Genomic DNA, 17,576 nt, shown 5'->3' with positions numbered 1-17,576 from the left:
AACAAACTGTGTGTGTATAAAGACTGTGGTCCATTATTTGGACCATCAGACCAGCAGGAAGCAGGACTGGGTCTGGCTATTTCAGTGGTGAGGAAAAACCAATGAACAAGGGGAGAATAGATTTTGAAGCCTAAAAACTCAACCTCAATAGTGTCATTCCTAAAAGTGTTATTGCCTTTAATAAACTGCAGATGTCTTTCTACATGCTCAGATCCACCTGACCCTCAGCAGAAACACCATCAGCCAGATCAGGCCGTATGCCTTTGCTGACCTCCAGGATCTCCACGCCCTTCATCTGGATGCCAACCGCCTCACCATCCTGGACGACTCCCACTTCCAGGGCCTGGTGAACCTGAGGCACCTCATCCTGGCCAACAACCAGCTGCACAGTATATCGGAGGGAGCCTTCCAGGTACGACATCCTTTATTGCGCTCTGCACCAGAGCTGCCCGTCGTTTTGCAAACTGACCTGTCAGGCTGTGAAGCTTTTCATGCAAGGCAACTAGCTACTGCTAATACTGCAGAACCATCAGTACTATTGTACTATTGTAGCTTCAGTAAAAATACCACTTTCTTACAATAACATATAAACTTTGCATCAGTAATGATTTAGTGAGCAGCAGGCAATAGTGGAAGATGCATTCTAATAACAATACTAGAATACACAATAAATTCAGGTAAAGCAAAAAGTGCAGAAGTATTTCAAGTGAAATGTACATATGAACAGCTGAACAGTAAAATACTGTGGGTCCTGTGAGTGGGTCCTATCACACACTGTGCTCAGTTACTTCCCACCATAGCGGCAGCTCTGTGGGTTTCCCCAAATAGAAAGCAATATGTAGAGAACTGGCAGCAGCAGAAACATTTAAAACTATTTCATTCATATATTGAAACTTTGCCACTGCTCCACTCATCTAAACCTGACATTCTTTCATCTTTGCTCCCCTGTGGCCAACCATACGCATGTACACCTTGGAAATGGGCAAATAACAGAGTCAGAGTCTTTGTTAATTTGAGTTCATATGAGAATTTGATATTCCAATTTCCCAATTATCCTCATGCCTTCATGAGTTAATGATTATGATTTAAACTTACATCTTTGTGCTGCTGCTTATTCAGTTTCTGTTTTTTCCCCATATGAAAAATAAACATAATAGTTTCCGGGTTAATAAAGCGATGGCCCTGACAGTGGACCAAACACAAATCAATCAGTCAATGAGGTGCCTTGAAAAGCCTTGAAAAGCCTGAGGAACATTTGTATCCAGCTCCACTGGAGGCTGCAGGCTACAATAACAACGTCAAGCTATTTTAAATCCAAAAACTTTGGCTCAGCGCTGCCAACAAACTGCATTATTCATCACCCAAACGTTCAGAAATCCACTGCCAAGACTCTCAGTCTGAAAAGTTACTGCAAAGTCATTTAAAGCTTGTCAGAATAATTGTGGTGCTGAGGGTCAAGTGCTGTGTGAAAATGAAGCCACATTTCTGGCTCTGACTCTGATGTCCAACAGAACCAGCCGGTGCTGCTCACCGCCACTGCTCAGCTGGATGCCTTTTAATAACCCGGGCCCTAAAATAAACTTTTCCCCTCGTCATTAAATGACACTGTCCTTTCTCAGCTCATTAAAGTCCAGCACTGAAGTACCAAATTGCCCCCTCAGGACCAGCTCTCAGACCTTTGCAGAATTTTCATTAAGAGAAATAGAGATGTGAACTCTGAACTCAGTGATGGACTGGAACTCCTGAATGTCAGCTCTTTATTCCTTAGTCAGCTGACACTAGCGTTGGACTGGACACTGTGTCCCAACCAGGAATGTGCAGTTCACGTCGTAACTTCAGGAAACAGGACAGGATGGGAGGGGCAAAGAGCGGGAAGGAGGGGCTTATGGTGGAGTTAGTCTGGACTCATTAGAGCCTCTAGAGCAGGGTGTACTCCAGGGCCTGCCGTGCTTGTTTTTGTTCAGCCAATCAGAAGCTGGACAGGCAGGGATAGTTGGACAACAAGCAGGACAGCGACCCCTGAGGACCAGTTGCCAAACCTGCTCTAGAGTTGGATCAGCTTTAAGACTCCAATCAAAGGAAAACAGTGGACATAGATTTCCTGACAGGTCTTTGTGTTCACAAAATAATGAGGCAACTTTCTCCTGATTTTTTCAGTTAGTGTTTATCACCATGAACAGCCAAAGTACTAATCATAGACATGTTAGCTAAAGCTGTGATTTGATTTATTCGACAACAAAAGTAAAGACAAGACTCCTATCATCCAATCCTGCTATGCAATTATCCAGGATAAAGCACGATAAAGCTAAAAGCTTGTCCCCATTGTGAGGGGAGATTGATGACAGATGGTTGAAGTCAAGCAAGGCAGATATTTAAAACTCAGACAAACAGACATACAAACAATACAGATTGATCATTGACAATCATTACTGACTATTGCTGGTAAGTACAGTAACATGGTGAACTGTATTAGTGCATAAAAAACCCACATCACATAAATCTACCTGAAATGACAGCAGTTGAACCAGCTCTTGTTTCCCAGCAGTAATTATCACAGATGAGACTAAAATTACTCAAGAAATATCCAGGTCCTAGGGGTGGCTGAGTGGTTAGCGCTGTTGCCTAACAGCAAGAAGGTCGTGGGTTCACAACGTGGCCTTTGTGTGTGGAGTTTGCATGTTCTCCCTGTGCTTGCGTGGGTACTCCGGTTTCCTCCCACATTCCAAAAACATGTATGTCAGGTTGATTGATGACTCTAAATTGCCCATAAAAGTGTGTGTGGTTGTTTGTCTTTGTGTATCTATATGTGGCTCTGTGATGGACTGGTGACCTGTCCAGGGTGTACCCCTGGCTTCCACCTGAAAGAGAGCTGGGATAGGCTCCAGTAAAGCCCTGTGACCTTGGTATAAGCAGGTACAGAAAATGAATGGATATCCAGGTCCTGTTTTTCTCATCATTTTGAGATTCCTGAGGAGAGATAGTAACAAACTCATCATCCATGTAAATGCAGAACTGTCCAGAATCCAGAAGAATTATGTTCATATTAAATTATTTAACAGCTCACAATTTATGCTGAGCACCAGCTGTCAGGGCCACTGCAGGAAACACTAGGTCCTGTACGAAGGTTGTGGAGGTTGTTGTGGTGAATGGGCAGCAGTACATTTGACTATTGAGGAGGAGATGGGAGCTTCCATCCAATAAAAGACCTGTAATCATCTTTAACCGTAATGTAATCATCTTTAACCATATATAATAAGTATCTTTAACCATAATTATAATAAGTATCTTTAACCATAATGTAATAATCTTTAACCGTAGTTATAATAAGTATCTTTAACCATAATGTAATCATCTTTAATTATAGTTATAAGTATCTTTAACCATAATGTAATCACCCTTAACCATAATTATAAGTATCTTTAACCATAATGTAATCATCTTCAACCATAATGTAATCATCTTTATCATAATTATCGTTAACTAGAGTTATAATAATTATCTTTAATAATATCTATAATTATTATATTTAACCATAATGTAATCATTTTAACCATAATGTAATCATCTTTAACCATAATATAATCATTTTAACCATAATGTAATCATCTTTAACCATAATATAATCATTTTAACCATAATGTAATCATCTTTAACCATAATATAATCATTTTAACCATAATGTAATCATCTTTAACCATAATATAATCATTTTAACCATAAATAATCATTTTAACCATAATGTAATCATCTTTAACCATAATGTAATCATCTTTAACCATAATGTAATTATCGTTAACCAGTTATAATAATTATATTCTACCATAATTATAATAATTATATTTAACCATAATATAATTATCTTTAACCATAATTGTTCCCAAACTTTGAGCATAAATAGCTGCCACAGATATTGTAGATATCAGTAATACAAAGACACAGCCAATAAACATACTGTGATTGCAGTTTTTAACCTTGCCATAAATCTGTTTTTCATTGGGCCTTGTTTGTTTTTCCATGCTCTCTAAGGTAGGAACACCTTATGGTCTTAAAGCAGCATGATGAAACGTCCCATCAGCCACGGTACTGTAAGTGGATGTACCTGTATCAAGCTGTGTGCAAGCCGAGCAGTAATGTGCCAGGCCGCGGCACTAATGCGCTGCCGTCTCGGTGATCGTGGCCCATTAACACAGCAGGTGTGACACCTCAAATGGCTGTGCATCACTGAAGCAGTGCAGATTTGGTTACTTCAGAAACGAGCTGAACCCAAATGTGTCTCCGCCTCACCTGGTGGTGACTGGATTCCACCTACATGTTTCCATTTATAAACAATTAGACCTTCATTAAATTTGTTCAGTCTTGGAGCTTTAGGTAAGAGGTGGATGATGCTGGAGCCCAGTCTAACGTCCTGTCTCATGTCCTAAAAGCACTGACAAATGGGTGCTATTTATTCTGTGGTTTGTTGGTAGGAAAGTCATGAGTCGGGTTCAGCTGCTTGAATAGCAAACAGCTCGGCCATTTTTCTAGAGACCAGTCAGAAAATTCAGTCCATTTAGTGCAGATGTTCTCCTGACATAACTCTTTGAACTTCTCTTCACAGCTCTTAAAGTTTCTTGTGTCAGAAAGAAATGAGATTTCCTTTACTCATGCATCAATAAAGCACCAATTATCGTAATGAGAAATGAGGCATTGTGACATTCAAACCACGTTCTGATTGTGTGAATTATGAGACCAATTACAGCAACAACACCACTTTGGCTGATCAACAGGCTGTTATCGCCCTCCCCCCCAGTCCCTCTTTGTATTTGTGCTCAGTGTTATGTGTGCTGACTCTTGGCATTTTAGCTGTGTACTGCTTATGAGAATTGTATGGAGGCAATTAGAGAAAACAAAATGCTTTTGGTGTACAGCATTGACCAGGGTAATTGATCTCTACTCCCTTCGGTCTCCGTTATTTCCCATTCCCCCTTTCTTTTTCATTATTGTTGCCTTGATTTTGCTCATTTCTGCTGTTTTCTACCTTTAGCTGTAAATTTACACCCCAAATATCTGCAGCTCTCCAGTAACTCCTGCCTTTCCTCTTCCATTCTGCTTTTTTCAGTACTCCATCCTTCCTTCATTTTCATTTTCGTACCCATTTTTTGCACATTTTCCTCCTTCTCTTACACTCACAGTCTTCTTTCCGTCCCACCTTGTAGGACTTCCTGGAGACCCTGGAGGACTTGGATTTAAGTTACAACAACTTGGTAGACATCCCTTGGGAGACCATTGCTCTGCTGGTCAGCGTCAACACCCTCAGCCTGGACCACAACCTCATAGAGAGTGTCCCCGAGGGAATCTTCTCCAACCTGCACAAACTGGCCAGGTCAGGACCAAGTGAAAAACAGAACCAATCCATTTCAATGGTACTGGCTAAACTGGCACTAGCCAAATGATCGGGCTGGTGTGTGAGTGCACTGCGACCTTCAGCACCACATAAGGATGCAGTATAACATACATCATTGTGTTTAGAGCCTCATGAACGGCTTTAGCCTCCTTTTATGAATAAACAGTGAATAAACTCACTGTTTTAGTGCAGTGTATGATGCAGTCTCAGCTACTTTCAATGATCCCACAGACACAAGTTCTCAAAAAGCCAAGTCCAGCACCCACTCAGCAGCAAACAGGGGCAAGCTGCTGACGGAGGTGGAACAGTGTACCTTTACAGTGAAATCCAGCTTTCGAAATCCACAAAATTCCTGGTATGTGCTGTACCTCAGAAAGTGATGATATGAATTATTTAATAGTAGCCATGTCTATCAACCGTATCAAGGTATTTTGAAATTTTTTCAGCCATGTAATGGAGGGTGCTTAGCTGACCATGAAAATTCCTGGTGAAATGTGGTGTGAGAACAACGTCTAAAAACCCCCAAGAGCAGTGGACAGACCTCACACAGCCATATGAAGAAGCAAATATATATTACAGTTATGCAGTGATATTATAAACATAGAAAGCTGCAACTGATTCAGCAGATGTACTGTATACTTTCATCTCTGAATTGACGAAGAATTCATCAGTGTTTCTGTCGTCAGGAATTCATCACTTAAAGATTTTTGTTTTGTTTTCAGCATCAGATTTTAAATAAATCACTTTTAATTATGTTTTGTTCCATGACATCAGTCCCTCTGATGAGCTGTGTTTTTATTTGATTGATTCTCTAACCAATTAGGTCTAAAGCTGGAGCAGGACTCAGGCAGAAAATCACAGGTCAGACCATGTCAGAGTTCTCAGAGATGCCCAGTCTGATGTTCAGCATCCTGCCCAAGGACACGGCAGCAGTGGATGATGGTGAATGTTAGGGCCCTGTCTGACTTCCAGACAGAGTGGGGTGTGAAACTGAGCTCAGCCTACTCCTCCAATCTGCAGACCTTGGTCCTGTGCCTGCAGCCTGTGCCAGAGGCTTTTCCCAAACTGCACCTTCTTCAACAATATTTGCTGTATTTGTATTGTGTTTTGTTACTGACTTTGGCCTTAAAGTCTTTGAAAGCCTTTGAAAAACGCCTCAGAAATAAATATTGTTGTTATTATCTGCCACTAAATGTGAGTAATTTTGGTTGAACAGCATTTGAAGCCCATTAACAGTAATCAATTTCAATTTACGTCCCAGCGACACTCATCGACATGGATGAAGGAAAAGCGACCAAGCATCCCTGTGAATAGTCATGCATTTATTCAAAAGCCTGTAATAGGTTATTATAGGTTATTCCTGCCCTGCAGCATCAAATGTAAGGACTAACTAGTGTAGCTCTGGCTTTGTCCATGTGCATCGGTGCAGACACACACATGAATCAGCACTGTCTCAAATGAATACAGCACAAGGCTGAAATAACATATTTGAAATTGTAAAGTCCAGCGCACTCGCTGCTCTCAACAGCTATTAACTCCTTGTTAAGTTATCGCTTCTTCTTCTTCTTTTCCTCACACTCTTTTGTCACACATCACACCCGACACTTTCCTCCACCCGTTCCAACCTGCTTGCACACGTCTCTTCACTTCTTTTCCACACTCTCCCTTGCTCTAGACTGTTGACCCTAGGTACTTAAAATCCTCCACCTTCTTCACCTCTACTTCCTTGCTCCGTGCTCTCACTACAGATGACAATGTCTTCTGCAAACATCATGGTCCACGGAGATTCCTGTCTAACCTCATCTGTCAGCCTGTCCATCACCACAGCAAACAAGAAGGGGCTCAAAGCCGATTCTTGGTGCAGTCCCACCTCCACCTTGAACTCCTCTGTCACCCCTACAACACACCTCACCACTGTCTTACAGCTCTCATAGACCTGCACCACTCGAACATACTTCTCTGCCACACCAGACTTCCTCATACAAAACCACAGCTCCTCTCTCGGCACCTTGTCATACACTTTTTCCAAATCTACAAAGACACAATGCAGCTCCTTCTAGTCTTCTCTGTACTTCTCCATCAGCATTTGCAAAGCAAATATTGCACCTGTGGTTCTCTTTCTTGGCATGAAACCACACTGCTGCTCACAAATGCTCACTTCTGACCTCAGCCTAGCCTCCACTACTCTTTCCCATAACTTCACTGCGTGACTCATCAGCTTTATTCCTTTTTTCCTCCATCCACACCATGATAACTCTGCACGTCTCCCTTGTTCCTGCATACCAAACCTACCCATCACTTCCTCCTCACCTCTGTTTCCCTCACCAACATGTCCGTTGAAGTCTGCCCCAATCACCACTCTACCACTAGGGATACCCTGGATCACCTCATGCATCTCCCTCCAGAATTTCTCCTTCTCTTCTAACTCACATCCTACCTGTGGGGCATAACCACTGACAACATTCAACATCACACCTTCAACTTCTAGCTTCAGACTCATCACCCTATCTGACACTCTCTTCACCTCCAGAACATTCCTAGCAAAATTCTCCTTCAGGATAACTCCTACTCCATTCCTCTTTCCATCCACACCATGATAAAACAGCTTGAACCCTGCTCTTAATCTATAGGCCTTGCTACCTTTCCACCTGGTGTCCTGAACACACAAGATATCCACTTTCTTCTCTCCATCATATCACATGCAGAACACGCCTTCCTCCTCTCCTTCGACCAACAGTAGTCCAATTTCCACTGGCACCCTGTAGGTCAACAGCACCAGTGGCGGTCGTTGTTAACCCGGGCCGCGACCGATCCGGTATGGAAATCGTATTTGTGATTTGCATGTTTGATTTGGCTGAAATTTTACGTCGGATGCCCTTCCTGACACAACCGTCTTCATTTACCCGGACTTGGGACCGGCACATGAAGACACTGGATTGTGCCCCCCTGTGGTTGCATTTATTAAGTCATTGCTGTGGTTGAATATTTCTGGAGGTACTTCTAGGGATAAATAGACTTTCCTGTGTTTGTTGCTGACAACAGAAAACACATTCAATTCAATTTCAATTCAATTCATTTTTATTTGTATAGCGCCAAATTACAATACAAATCATCTCTAAAGGCACTTTACAAAAACTAAAACTAAAAACCCAACAAATCCTTTATGAGCAGCACTTGGCGACAGTGGAGAGGAAAAACTCCCTTTAACGGAAGAAAAAACCTCCAGCAGAACCTGGCTCAGTTTGGGCGACAATCTGCCTCGACCGGTTGGGGTGAGTGGATAGAGGAGAGAGAAAAGAACAGCAACAATAAACAACAAATAGACACTGCAGGTTGGTGGGGCCAGTAACTGCACATCAACGATGAATAGCTCCAGGACCAGGGACACCTGCAGAAGGTACAAAGGGAGAGAACGGACAGAGAGGGAGAGAGCACAAACTAGGGGAGAGTGAGAGCACAAGGTTAGTGACATTCAGTGGTGGAATATACATGTGAGGTGGGAGGAGAGGAAGAGAGGGAAAGGGAAGGGAAGGGGGGGTTAGGGTAGGGGAGCTCAGTGCACCGATGGTCCTCGGGCAGTCTAGGCCTATAGCAGCATAACTAAGGGATGGTTCAAGGTTACCTGAAGCCAGCCCTAAATATACGCTTTGTCAAAGAGGAAGGTTTTAAGTCTAGCCTTAAACGTACAGAGAGTGTCTGCCTCCTGAACCCAGACTGGGAGCTGGTTCCACAGGAGAGGAGCTTAATAGTTAAAGGCTCTGCCTCTCATTCTGCTTTTAGAAACTCCGGGAACCACAAGTAAACCTGCACTCTGAGAGCGAAGTGGTCTATTGGGATAATATGGTTCTATGAGGTCTTTAAGGTACGAAGGAGCTTGATCATGAAGGGATTTGTATGTGAGAAGAAGGATTTTAAATTCTATTCTGTATTTTACAGGGAGCCAATGAAGAGAAGCTAATATAAGATAAATATGATAATTCTTGCTAGTTCCTGTCAGGACTCTGGATGCAGCATTCTGGATTAACTGGAGGCTTTTTATGGAGATACTAGGACATCCATATAGTAATGAGTTACAGTAATCTAGCCTTGAGGTAATAAATGCATGGACTAATTTTTCTGCATCATTTTGAGACAGGATGTTCCTAATTTTGGAAATGTTGCGCAGGTGAAAGAAGGCAGTTCTAGAGATTTGCTTTATGCGTGAGTTAAAGGACATGTCCTGGTCAAAAATAACTCCAAGGTTTTTCACAGTAGTGCTGGAGGCCAGGGCTATGCCATCTAAAGTAGCTATAATTTTAGAACATTTACAGGTTTTTAGGCCCAAATTCAATAACTTCTGTTTTCCCTGAATTTAAAAGTAGAAAATTACTGGTCATCCAGGCCTTTATGTCAGTTAGACATGCTTGAAGTCTGGTTAACTGGTTTGTGTGAACAGAATCGGTCCTAGCACAGAGCCTTGTGGAACTCCATAACTAACTTTTGTTTCGTGTGGAAGGTTCATCATGGACATAAACAAACTGGAATCTGTCCGATAAATAGGATTGGAACCATTTTAACACTCTTCCTCTGATACCAGTCACATGCTCCAGTCTCTGTAATAAGATGTTGTGGTCAGTAGTGTCGAATGCAGCACTAAGGTTTAGGAGGACAAGTATAGAAACAAGTCCATTATCTGAGGCTAAGAGAAGCTCGTTGGTGACTTTTAACAGTGCTGTTTCTGTACTATGATGTGCTCTAAATCCTGATTGAAAATCTTCAAATAGTTCATTCCTGTGTAAGTGGTCTGATAGCTGCTTAGCAACAGCTTTTTCTAGGATTTTAGAAATAAATGGTAGGTTGGATATTGGTCTATAATTAGCCAAGACTCCTGGATCAAGACTAGGCTTTTTGAGTAAGGGTTTGATTACTGCAGTTTTAAAGGCCTGTGGTACGTAGGCTGATACTAGAGATAAATTTACCAAGTCCAATAAAGATGAGTTAATTAATGGCAGTCTTTAAGCAGTCTAGTCGGGATGGGGTCCAAGAAACACGTTGATGATTTCAATGAAGCAACTACTGATGTAAACTCAGAGAGCTCTATGGGAGAGAAGCAGTCTAAACATAACTGAGGTCCTACAGATGATTCAAGAGCTACTGTAGTAGAAGATTCATTTATTGCAGGTATAGGAAGCATCTGCTGAATTTTATCTCTAATAGTTGTGAATTTATTTGTAAAGAAACTCATAAATTCATCACTGCTGAGAGCTAAGGGAACACTGGGCTCAACAGAGCTGTGACTTTTTGTCAGCCTGGCTACAGTGCTGAAAAGAAACCTGGGATTGTTCTTATTTTTTTCTATTAGTGATGAATAGTATGCAGTTCTGGCTTTACGGAGAACTTTTTTATATGTTAATAGACTGTTTTTCCAGGCTAGAAAAATTTCCTCTAAATTTGTGGAACGCCACTTCTTTTTCAGCCTTTCCTGATGCCTGCTTTAAGGTACGAATATGTAAATTATACCATGGGACTTGGCATAAATAAAGATGGAATCATTTTCTTAAATTTATTAACAGCGTAGTCAGATAAACACCTACTGTGGTGCAATTTTCTTCCAAAAACTGCATGATCCGTCATCTTAAATTCGAAAGTTATTAAAGAATGATCTGACAAAATAGGATTTTGGGGAAGAACTATTAACTATTATTAAAATAATGTTTTAATAACTGCTGAGACTATTATTTTCAACATTTACATGAATGTTAAAATCTCCCACTATAATTACTTTATCTGAACTAAGCACTAAATCAGACAGGAAGTCTGGAAATTCAGTTAAAAACTCTGAGTAAGGGACAGGTGGACGGTACACAATAAGTAGAACTGTTTTTTGTGTTTTCCAGTTTGGATGCAAGAGACTAAGAGTGAGGCTCTCAAATGAGTTATAACTGTTCTGAGGATGAAAGTTTAATAATAAGTTTGAGTGGAAGATTGCAGCTACTCCTCCACCTCGACCTGTGCTTCGAGGAACATGATAATTTTTATGACTGAGGGGGGTTGATTCATTCAGACTGACATATTCATCCTGCTGTAACCAGGTTTCAGTAAGATAAAGTAGGTCAATTTGGTGATCAGTTATCAAATCACTACTAACAGAGATTTAAATGAAAGAGACCTGATATTTAATAATCCACATTTGACAGTTCTGTTTTTCTGTTCAATAAGAGGAGTGGTCTTAATTTTTATTAAGTTTTTATGAATAACTCCTCTTCTGTTAACTTCTGATTTGTTTGATTTATATGTTCGAGGGGCAGACACAGTCTCTATGTGGTTTGAGGGGGGCGGCGGCTCTAAGGAAACTGCAGAGAGGCGTTTTAGACTGAGTCTCTGCATCCCGGTCCCCACCCTGGATTGTCAGGCTTTAGGTCGGCTAATGAACTCGGCCAAATTTCTAGAGATGAGAGCTGCACCATTCAAAGTGGGATGGATGCCATCTCTCGCTACCAGACCGGGTTTTCCCCAGAAAGTGGCCCAGTTGTCTATGAACATCGTTTGCTGGACACCACCTAGACAGCCAGCGACGGAACGACGACATGCGGCTAAACATGTCATCGCTGGTCAGATTGGGGAGGGGTCCAGAGAAAACTACGGAGTCCGACATTAATTTAGCAAAGTTACACACCGACTCAACATTAATTTTAGTCACCTCCGATTGGTGTAATCGGGTGTCATTGCTGCCGACGTGAATAACAATTTTTCCATATTTACGATTAGTCGTAGCCAGCAGCTTCAAATTTGACTCAATGTCGCTCTGGCCCCAGGAATACACATGAATTTACTACATATTACAAAGTCATCAGGTCCAGTGTTTTGGTGAGAAAATTACTATTCAGTTCCTGCAAATACAACTTTGCAGCATTGTCCACCACTGGAGCTCTGCTGGACAGTTATTTAATCAGATAGTTTCTGCACAGAGACGCTGACAAACCTTATCCAGTGACGGAGGGCAGTGATGCAGTAATACATGTGTAGTCGAAAACACTTGGTTTTATAATCTCCTTCTGTCTGCAAATACTTTATTAGTGGAAAAACTCACATTAACATTTAGCTAAGTGTGCATTACACACATAATTCAAACGTATTTTGGTCCATGACATGTTGGAGAGAAAACTGCTAAAAAGTGTTTTTTGATATGATTTTTATTTATTTATTTATTATTGTTCTGGTCAGCTGCAGCACATGCCTGATCCTCTCCCTGTGTCTGTGTCTTGGTCACCAGGTTGGACATGACATCCAACAAGCTGAAGAAAATCCCCCCAGACCCGTTGTTCCTGCGAATCCCAGTGTACGCAAAGATGAAGGGTTCCCCTCTCACGGCGCTTGTGCTGAGTTTTGGCGGGAACCCTCTGCACTGTAACTGTGAGCTGGTCTGGCTTCGCAGACTGACGAGGGAAGACGACCTGGAGACTTGCGCGTCACCTAAAGATCTGGCTGGAAAATACTTCTGGACCATCAGAGAGGTCTGTTAGTGCAGAGACATTTGATTATTTTATTAATGCTAGAAATCACAGCAGCATAATCCATCATCACAGAAGCCTGGTTTCAAAACCCACCACAGGCCGCAAAACCGAATCATTTTAGGGTCCCTAGTTTTTACTCGCAGTCTGGAACTGTGAGATCAACAAGATTCTGCTTTGTTCGTTAGTAAACTTACAAAGACAGAAGTTTTCATGTCATCTACTGCCAAAGAACACATGTAGTCTCTAGGTGAGCCTGTAAATCAATTATTTTCCTTGATAACATAATCACCATCAGCTGCCGTTTAGGATGCTGGTCACTGAGACTGGCACTAAGCCCTGTAGCAACTGTGGTTCTGTGCTGTCTTAGCTTTGCACTCTGTGGAAACATAATCACTTTCCAAAGGACACATCAGCAGGACAGATGGTTGGTGTCACACAGGACTGAACCTTCCGGTGAAGGTGTGCAGTGATTGAGTTTAATATGCAAAAACAGATTCCTGCCTTATATTCAAAGTAAAGTTAGAAGCAACACAGAAGGGTTATGAAATGACCAGTTTATGTCGCAGAAAATACATAGGATCTGGTTTATTGAGCCACAAAGATAATTAGTAGGGTACCCTTAATGTACGGTAACATTAAGCCATAAAAGACAAAAATGAACAAGTTGTGGCCCAAGGTTTGGTTGTTATCCATATGCATATAGTTTTATTGGTTTATTTAATCATGCACATTAATAAACATTACGGCAAATGTGGAAGTGGAGCTATTTTTCAGTTGAGTCCCTGAAGACATGTTTCAAAAGCATTTTAGAATAGAACATTAAAACTGTTTTTTAAGAAGCATAAACATGCAGAATAATGTAAGACGTTCACTCTGTCAGCCCCAGCATTACACCTGTGCTGCACATATACCTGATGAGTCCCTGTGAGCTCTCACCTTTGGTTCTGAGGTTCTTACATGTTATTTAAGCAGCATGTGTATTCTGATGTTTGGTTATAAAGATAGAGAGTAACTGTAGGGCCAGATCATTTGTTTTGACATGTGTATTACCAAAATAATTTTAGTGTTCTCCTAAAAGCCCAGCACTGCACTCCAGAGACAGGGGGCAGCTGAATGGGGTTTATTTGAGGAGAATGTACACCGTTGCCACACATTACACTACTGTCCTATATGTGTTTCGTTATTGCAGATATGTTGCTGATCCATTACTGCCATACTTTCCAAGCCAACAGCATTGTAGAGCAGCTCAGAGTATTATTGCTGTGTATCACAGTGACTAAAGTTGAGGAGCCACTGAAATATCTGTTCTTCATCCAAACACCTGGGAAAACCCCTCTGTTTGATAACAGCAGAATTAAGTGGTGTGTTTGGAGGTGTTACTTTAAAGGGGACATATGTAGGGATCTGCCTCAGGACATCTTCAGCATCTGACCTGTCTGGGCTTGTTGAGAGTTACAATGATAAGTGGAGGTGTAGCATGAGATAAAGGGATTAATTGGTATCATCTTAGAGAGGATGATGTGGAGACCTTTGCCTCACCTCAAGTAATGGTCCTGGACCTCCTCCAGAATGATGCTGTAGGATCACTGAAAGAGGATTAGAGCCACAGACCTCTGTGTCACCGAAGTGTCTGGGCATATTAATACTCTGAGACTTAATAGGCTCTGTCCCACTGCAAGGACGAGGATGCAGCCTCGACTGCATCCATCACAGGTCAGACATTAGCCACAGAGTAAGAGAATTACCACAAAGTAAGGGAATTCTTACTTTGAAATCAATGAAAGCTGCTTTCACGGGAACTGAAAAGAAAGAAAATGCTTTTTTAACGGGGGGGGGGTGAGTCATCCCTGGAAAGACTGAATCAGTATTCGTACGCTTCTTGCTCCAATGCCCAGTGTCACGTACATTTACAGCCCAGTTCACAGCGGCTTGCTGTGAGATTCGAAGAAAAAGGTTTGGAGATTGTTGTGGAAATTTCTTTAAGTTTGAGAGTTGCTAATTCTCAGAAACAACCACAAGTGTGATGAATCATCTCAGGTTTAATCACGGGCCCGGAGAGGAGCCTTTGCAGGAATCCTCTGACTCTGTGTTACCACACCAGGTTTATATACACTTTGTCACAAGGGGTGGACTCATCTGAGAAGACCCTACATGTTTGTTCAGGTGTCCTCTATCTCCAGGCCTCTTCCAGCACTAACCAAATTGTTGGCAGTTATTTACAACCCTCTACAACCATAAAACACTAACCCAATAAAAAAGACAGAACCACATACAAGAAATGGTTTAAGTAAACATTCAAGTGACCTCTTGACATCTTGTAAAACCCCCACAAGATGCACTGATAGGAATGATGAGAAAGCCCTGGAAAGTTTTGGTGGGTCCTGTTTGGTCATGCAGTAATACTCCAGCAGGGTTTTTCCTGGCCTTACACAGGCTTAAGTGCCAGTGGGTGGGTTTTAAATAATGCAAAGGCTGAAAAACTCTAAGATCACTTAATCTTCATGTGCAAACAATTGAACTCCTGAAACGCCACTGTTGGAAGCACGCACTGCTGGGAGTCAGTCTGAGCTCATTGTTTTCTCTGGACAGATCAAACGCAAATTTGGATTTTTCTCCATTTCTCAGTGACGTGATTTCTCTGTACCATTGTGTCCTATATCATATATTGTAAATGAAAACCTCTAGTTTAAATCTCTGTTATTCAAACACAGTAATCTGCATCTCCCTTTGCAGCACAGTACTTCTCATTGCATTGGGATGAGATCAGGTTGCCCTCTGATAGTACTGTACTGTGACACTCATACTGCAGTTATAAAGATTAGACTTTCTCTGAGTGAAGTTTTTCTGTCTGTTGTAACAGGAGGAGTTTGTCTGTGAGCCACCAATGATAACGCGTCACACCTCCAAGATGTTTGTGATGGAGGGTCAGGAGGTGAGCCTGCGCTGCAAGTCCATCGGAGATCCTGAACCTTCGACTCACTGGGTGAGCCCTGATGGAAAGCTCATCGGAAACACATCCAGAACCATCTCCTATGAGAACGGTTCGCTCGATATCCTCAAGGCCTCTGTGAAGGTACAGAAGTGGTTTTATTTTGAGGAACATCCTCTGTTGAGTCACTGCTGAAAAAGTTGACTTTTTGTGATACTTTATCGTTTAGCATTTGGGTGAATTTGGTGTAGACTCCAGTTTATTTTCCAGCCTTTGATGATCAACTGTCCAGAGCACCACTGGGACCTTCAAATTCTCCCACTGAAACTCGGCATATCAGCTGTTTAGTTGCCTGTAGGCTCCATTTGTTTAACATGTTTCAGTTTGGGATTAATTAAACAACAAACTTCCGCAATTATATCAGGTAACTGTAATGCCTCATTATATCTACTCAGATGACTTCTTCATAGTGAATTAAAGTACACTTAGCAACAAACCTTTTGGGGTAGCTGGTTTTATAAAGCAAGAAAATGTCCCAGCATGAATTCACAATGTGTGAAGAGTGTGTTCACAATAATTGGTTTCAAAGGGAGGATAAAAGTTAATCTTTCCTTTTTCTTTTCCAATGATTTCTAGGATTCAGGAAAGTTCACATGCATAGCATCTAATGCAGCTGGGGAAGCAACTGCTCCCGTTGAGTTAGTTGTCAACCCTTCTCCGCACTTTGACCCCAAACTGGACCCTGACCCAGGCCCTTCGGACATACCCACATCCATCAAATCCAATGTGAGCGGGGGACAGGCCCGGGCCGATCAGCAGAGGGTCAGCGTGTCAGATCTAACATCCAGCTCTGCTACCATCAGGTGGCCCCCGCAGAATCACATCCCAGGAGTCCGCATGTACCAGATCCAGTACAACAGCTCCACAGACGACATACTTATATACAGGTAAGAGTGAGGGTGTGTGTGGTTGGGTGGGTGCTGTGGGTTAGATCGATAGTGAGTGTGATTTAACCTGTCGTTTGGCAGGAAGAAGCATGTCGATCATCTTGTCTAAGCATTTAAACAAGAAGTGAACAGACAGAGTTAAAACCCTGTGTTCCCAGTCCTGAGGATGGTCCTGACCTGCTGTCCACTCAATCCAGCACTGGGCACCTGAGCCGTCCCATGCTGCAGCTCATTGACTCGATCTGCACATTCTAATCACCAGATGTGGATTTCAGGGCATGTTGTATACTCATGCTGCCAAGGCAAGGCAAGGCAAATTTATTTATAAAGCACAATTCATACACAGAGTAATTCAAAGTGCTTTACAGAAATAAAAGACAAGTTAAAAGTACATAGGCAAAAATCAAAATAAGAAACAGCAAATAGTGGAGGATGAACTTGAAATAAAATTAAAGGAGACTGAGTGCAGATAAATCACTTTCGATAAAACACTGTCAGTTGTCATATGTTATATGCCACGCTAAAAAGAGAAGTTTTTAGCTTGGACTTAAACATTGCCAGAGATGAGGCTTGTGTAACATCATCAGGAAGATTATTCCAGGTTTTAGCTGCATAAAACTGAAAGCTGCTTCTCCCTGTTTAGTCCTGACTCTGGGCACAAGCAGAAGGCCTGTTCCTGATGTTCTCAGAGTTAGAGTTGGTTCATATGGCATCAACATGTCAGAGATGTAATGTGGTGCTGAGCAATGAAGAGACTTATACAGCAGGGCTGTTTTAAAGTCTATTCTCTGAGTGACAGGAAGCCCTTTTTGAGAGCCCAGTGA

The 17,576-nt window shown here is 41.9% G+C and overlaps 1 protein-coding gene across 1 annotated transcript in view; it reads left to right on the top strand.

The window, feature by feature from the left end:
• LOC113145584 (leucine-rich repeat and fibronectin type III domain-containing protein 1-like protein) overlaps positions 1-17,576 on the top strand; it is a 94,720-nt gene that overhangs the window by 53,875 nt on the left and 23,269 nt on the right. Inside the window, exons 3-7 of the mRNA XM_026332468.1 lie at positions 212-412; positions 5,196-5,362; positions 12,636-12,876; positions 15,737-15,949; positions 16,442-16,752. Of these exons, the coding sequence (XP_026188253.1) occupies positions 212-412; positions 5,196-5,362; positions 12,636-12,876; positions 15,737-15,949; positions 16,442-16,752 (1,133 nt within the window). The remainder of the gene's footprint in view (positions 1-211; positions 413-5,195; positions 5,363-12,635; positions 12,877-15,736; positions 15,950-16,441; positions 16,753-17,576) is intronic.

Source organism: Mastacembelus armatus, chromosome 13 (genome assembly GCF_900324485.2).
Source record: "Mastacembelus armatus chromosome 13, fMasArm1.2, whole genome shotgun sequence".
Taxonomy (NCBI): domain Eukaryota; kingdom Metazoa; phylum Chordata; class Actinopteri; order Synbranchiformes; family Mastacembelidae; genus Mastacembelus; species Mastacembelus armatus.
The sequence above is the reverse complement of the archived record's forward strand: the minus strand, read 5'-3'. Positions and strand labels throughout refer to the sequence as shown.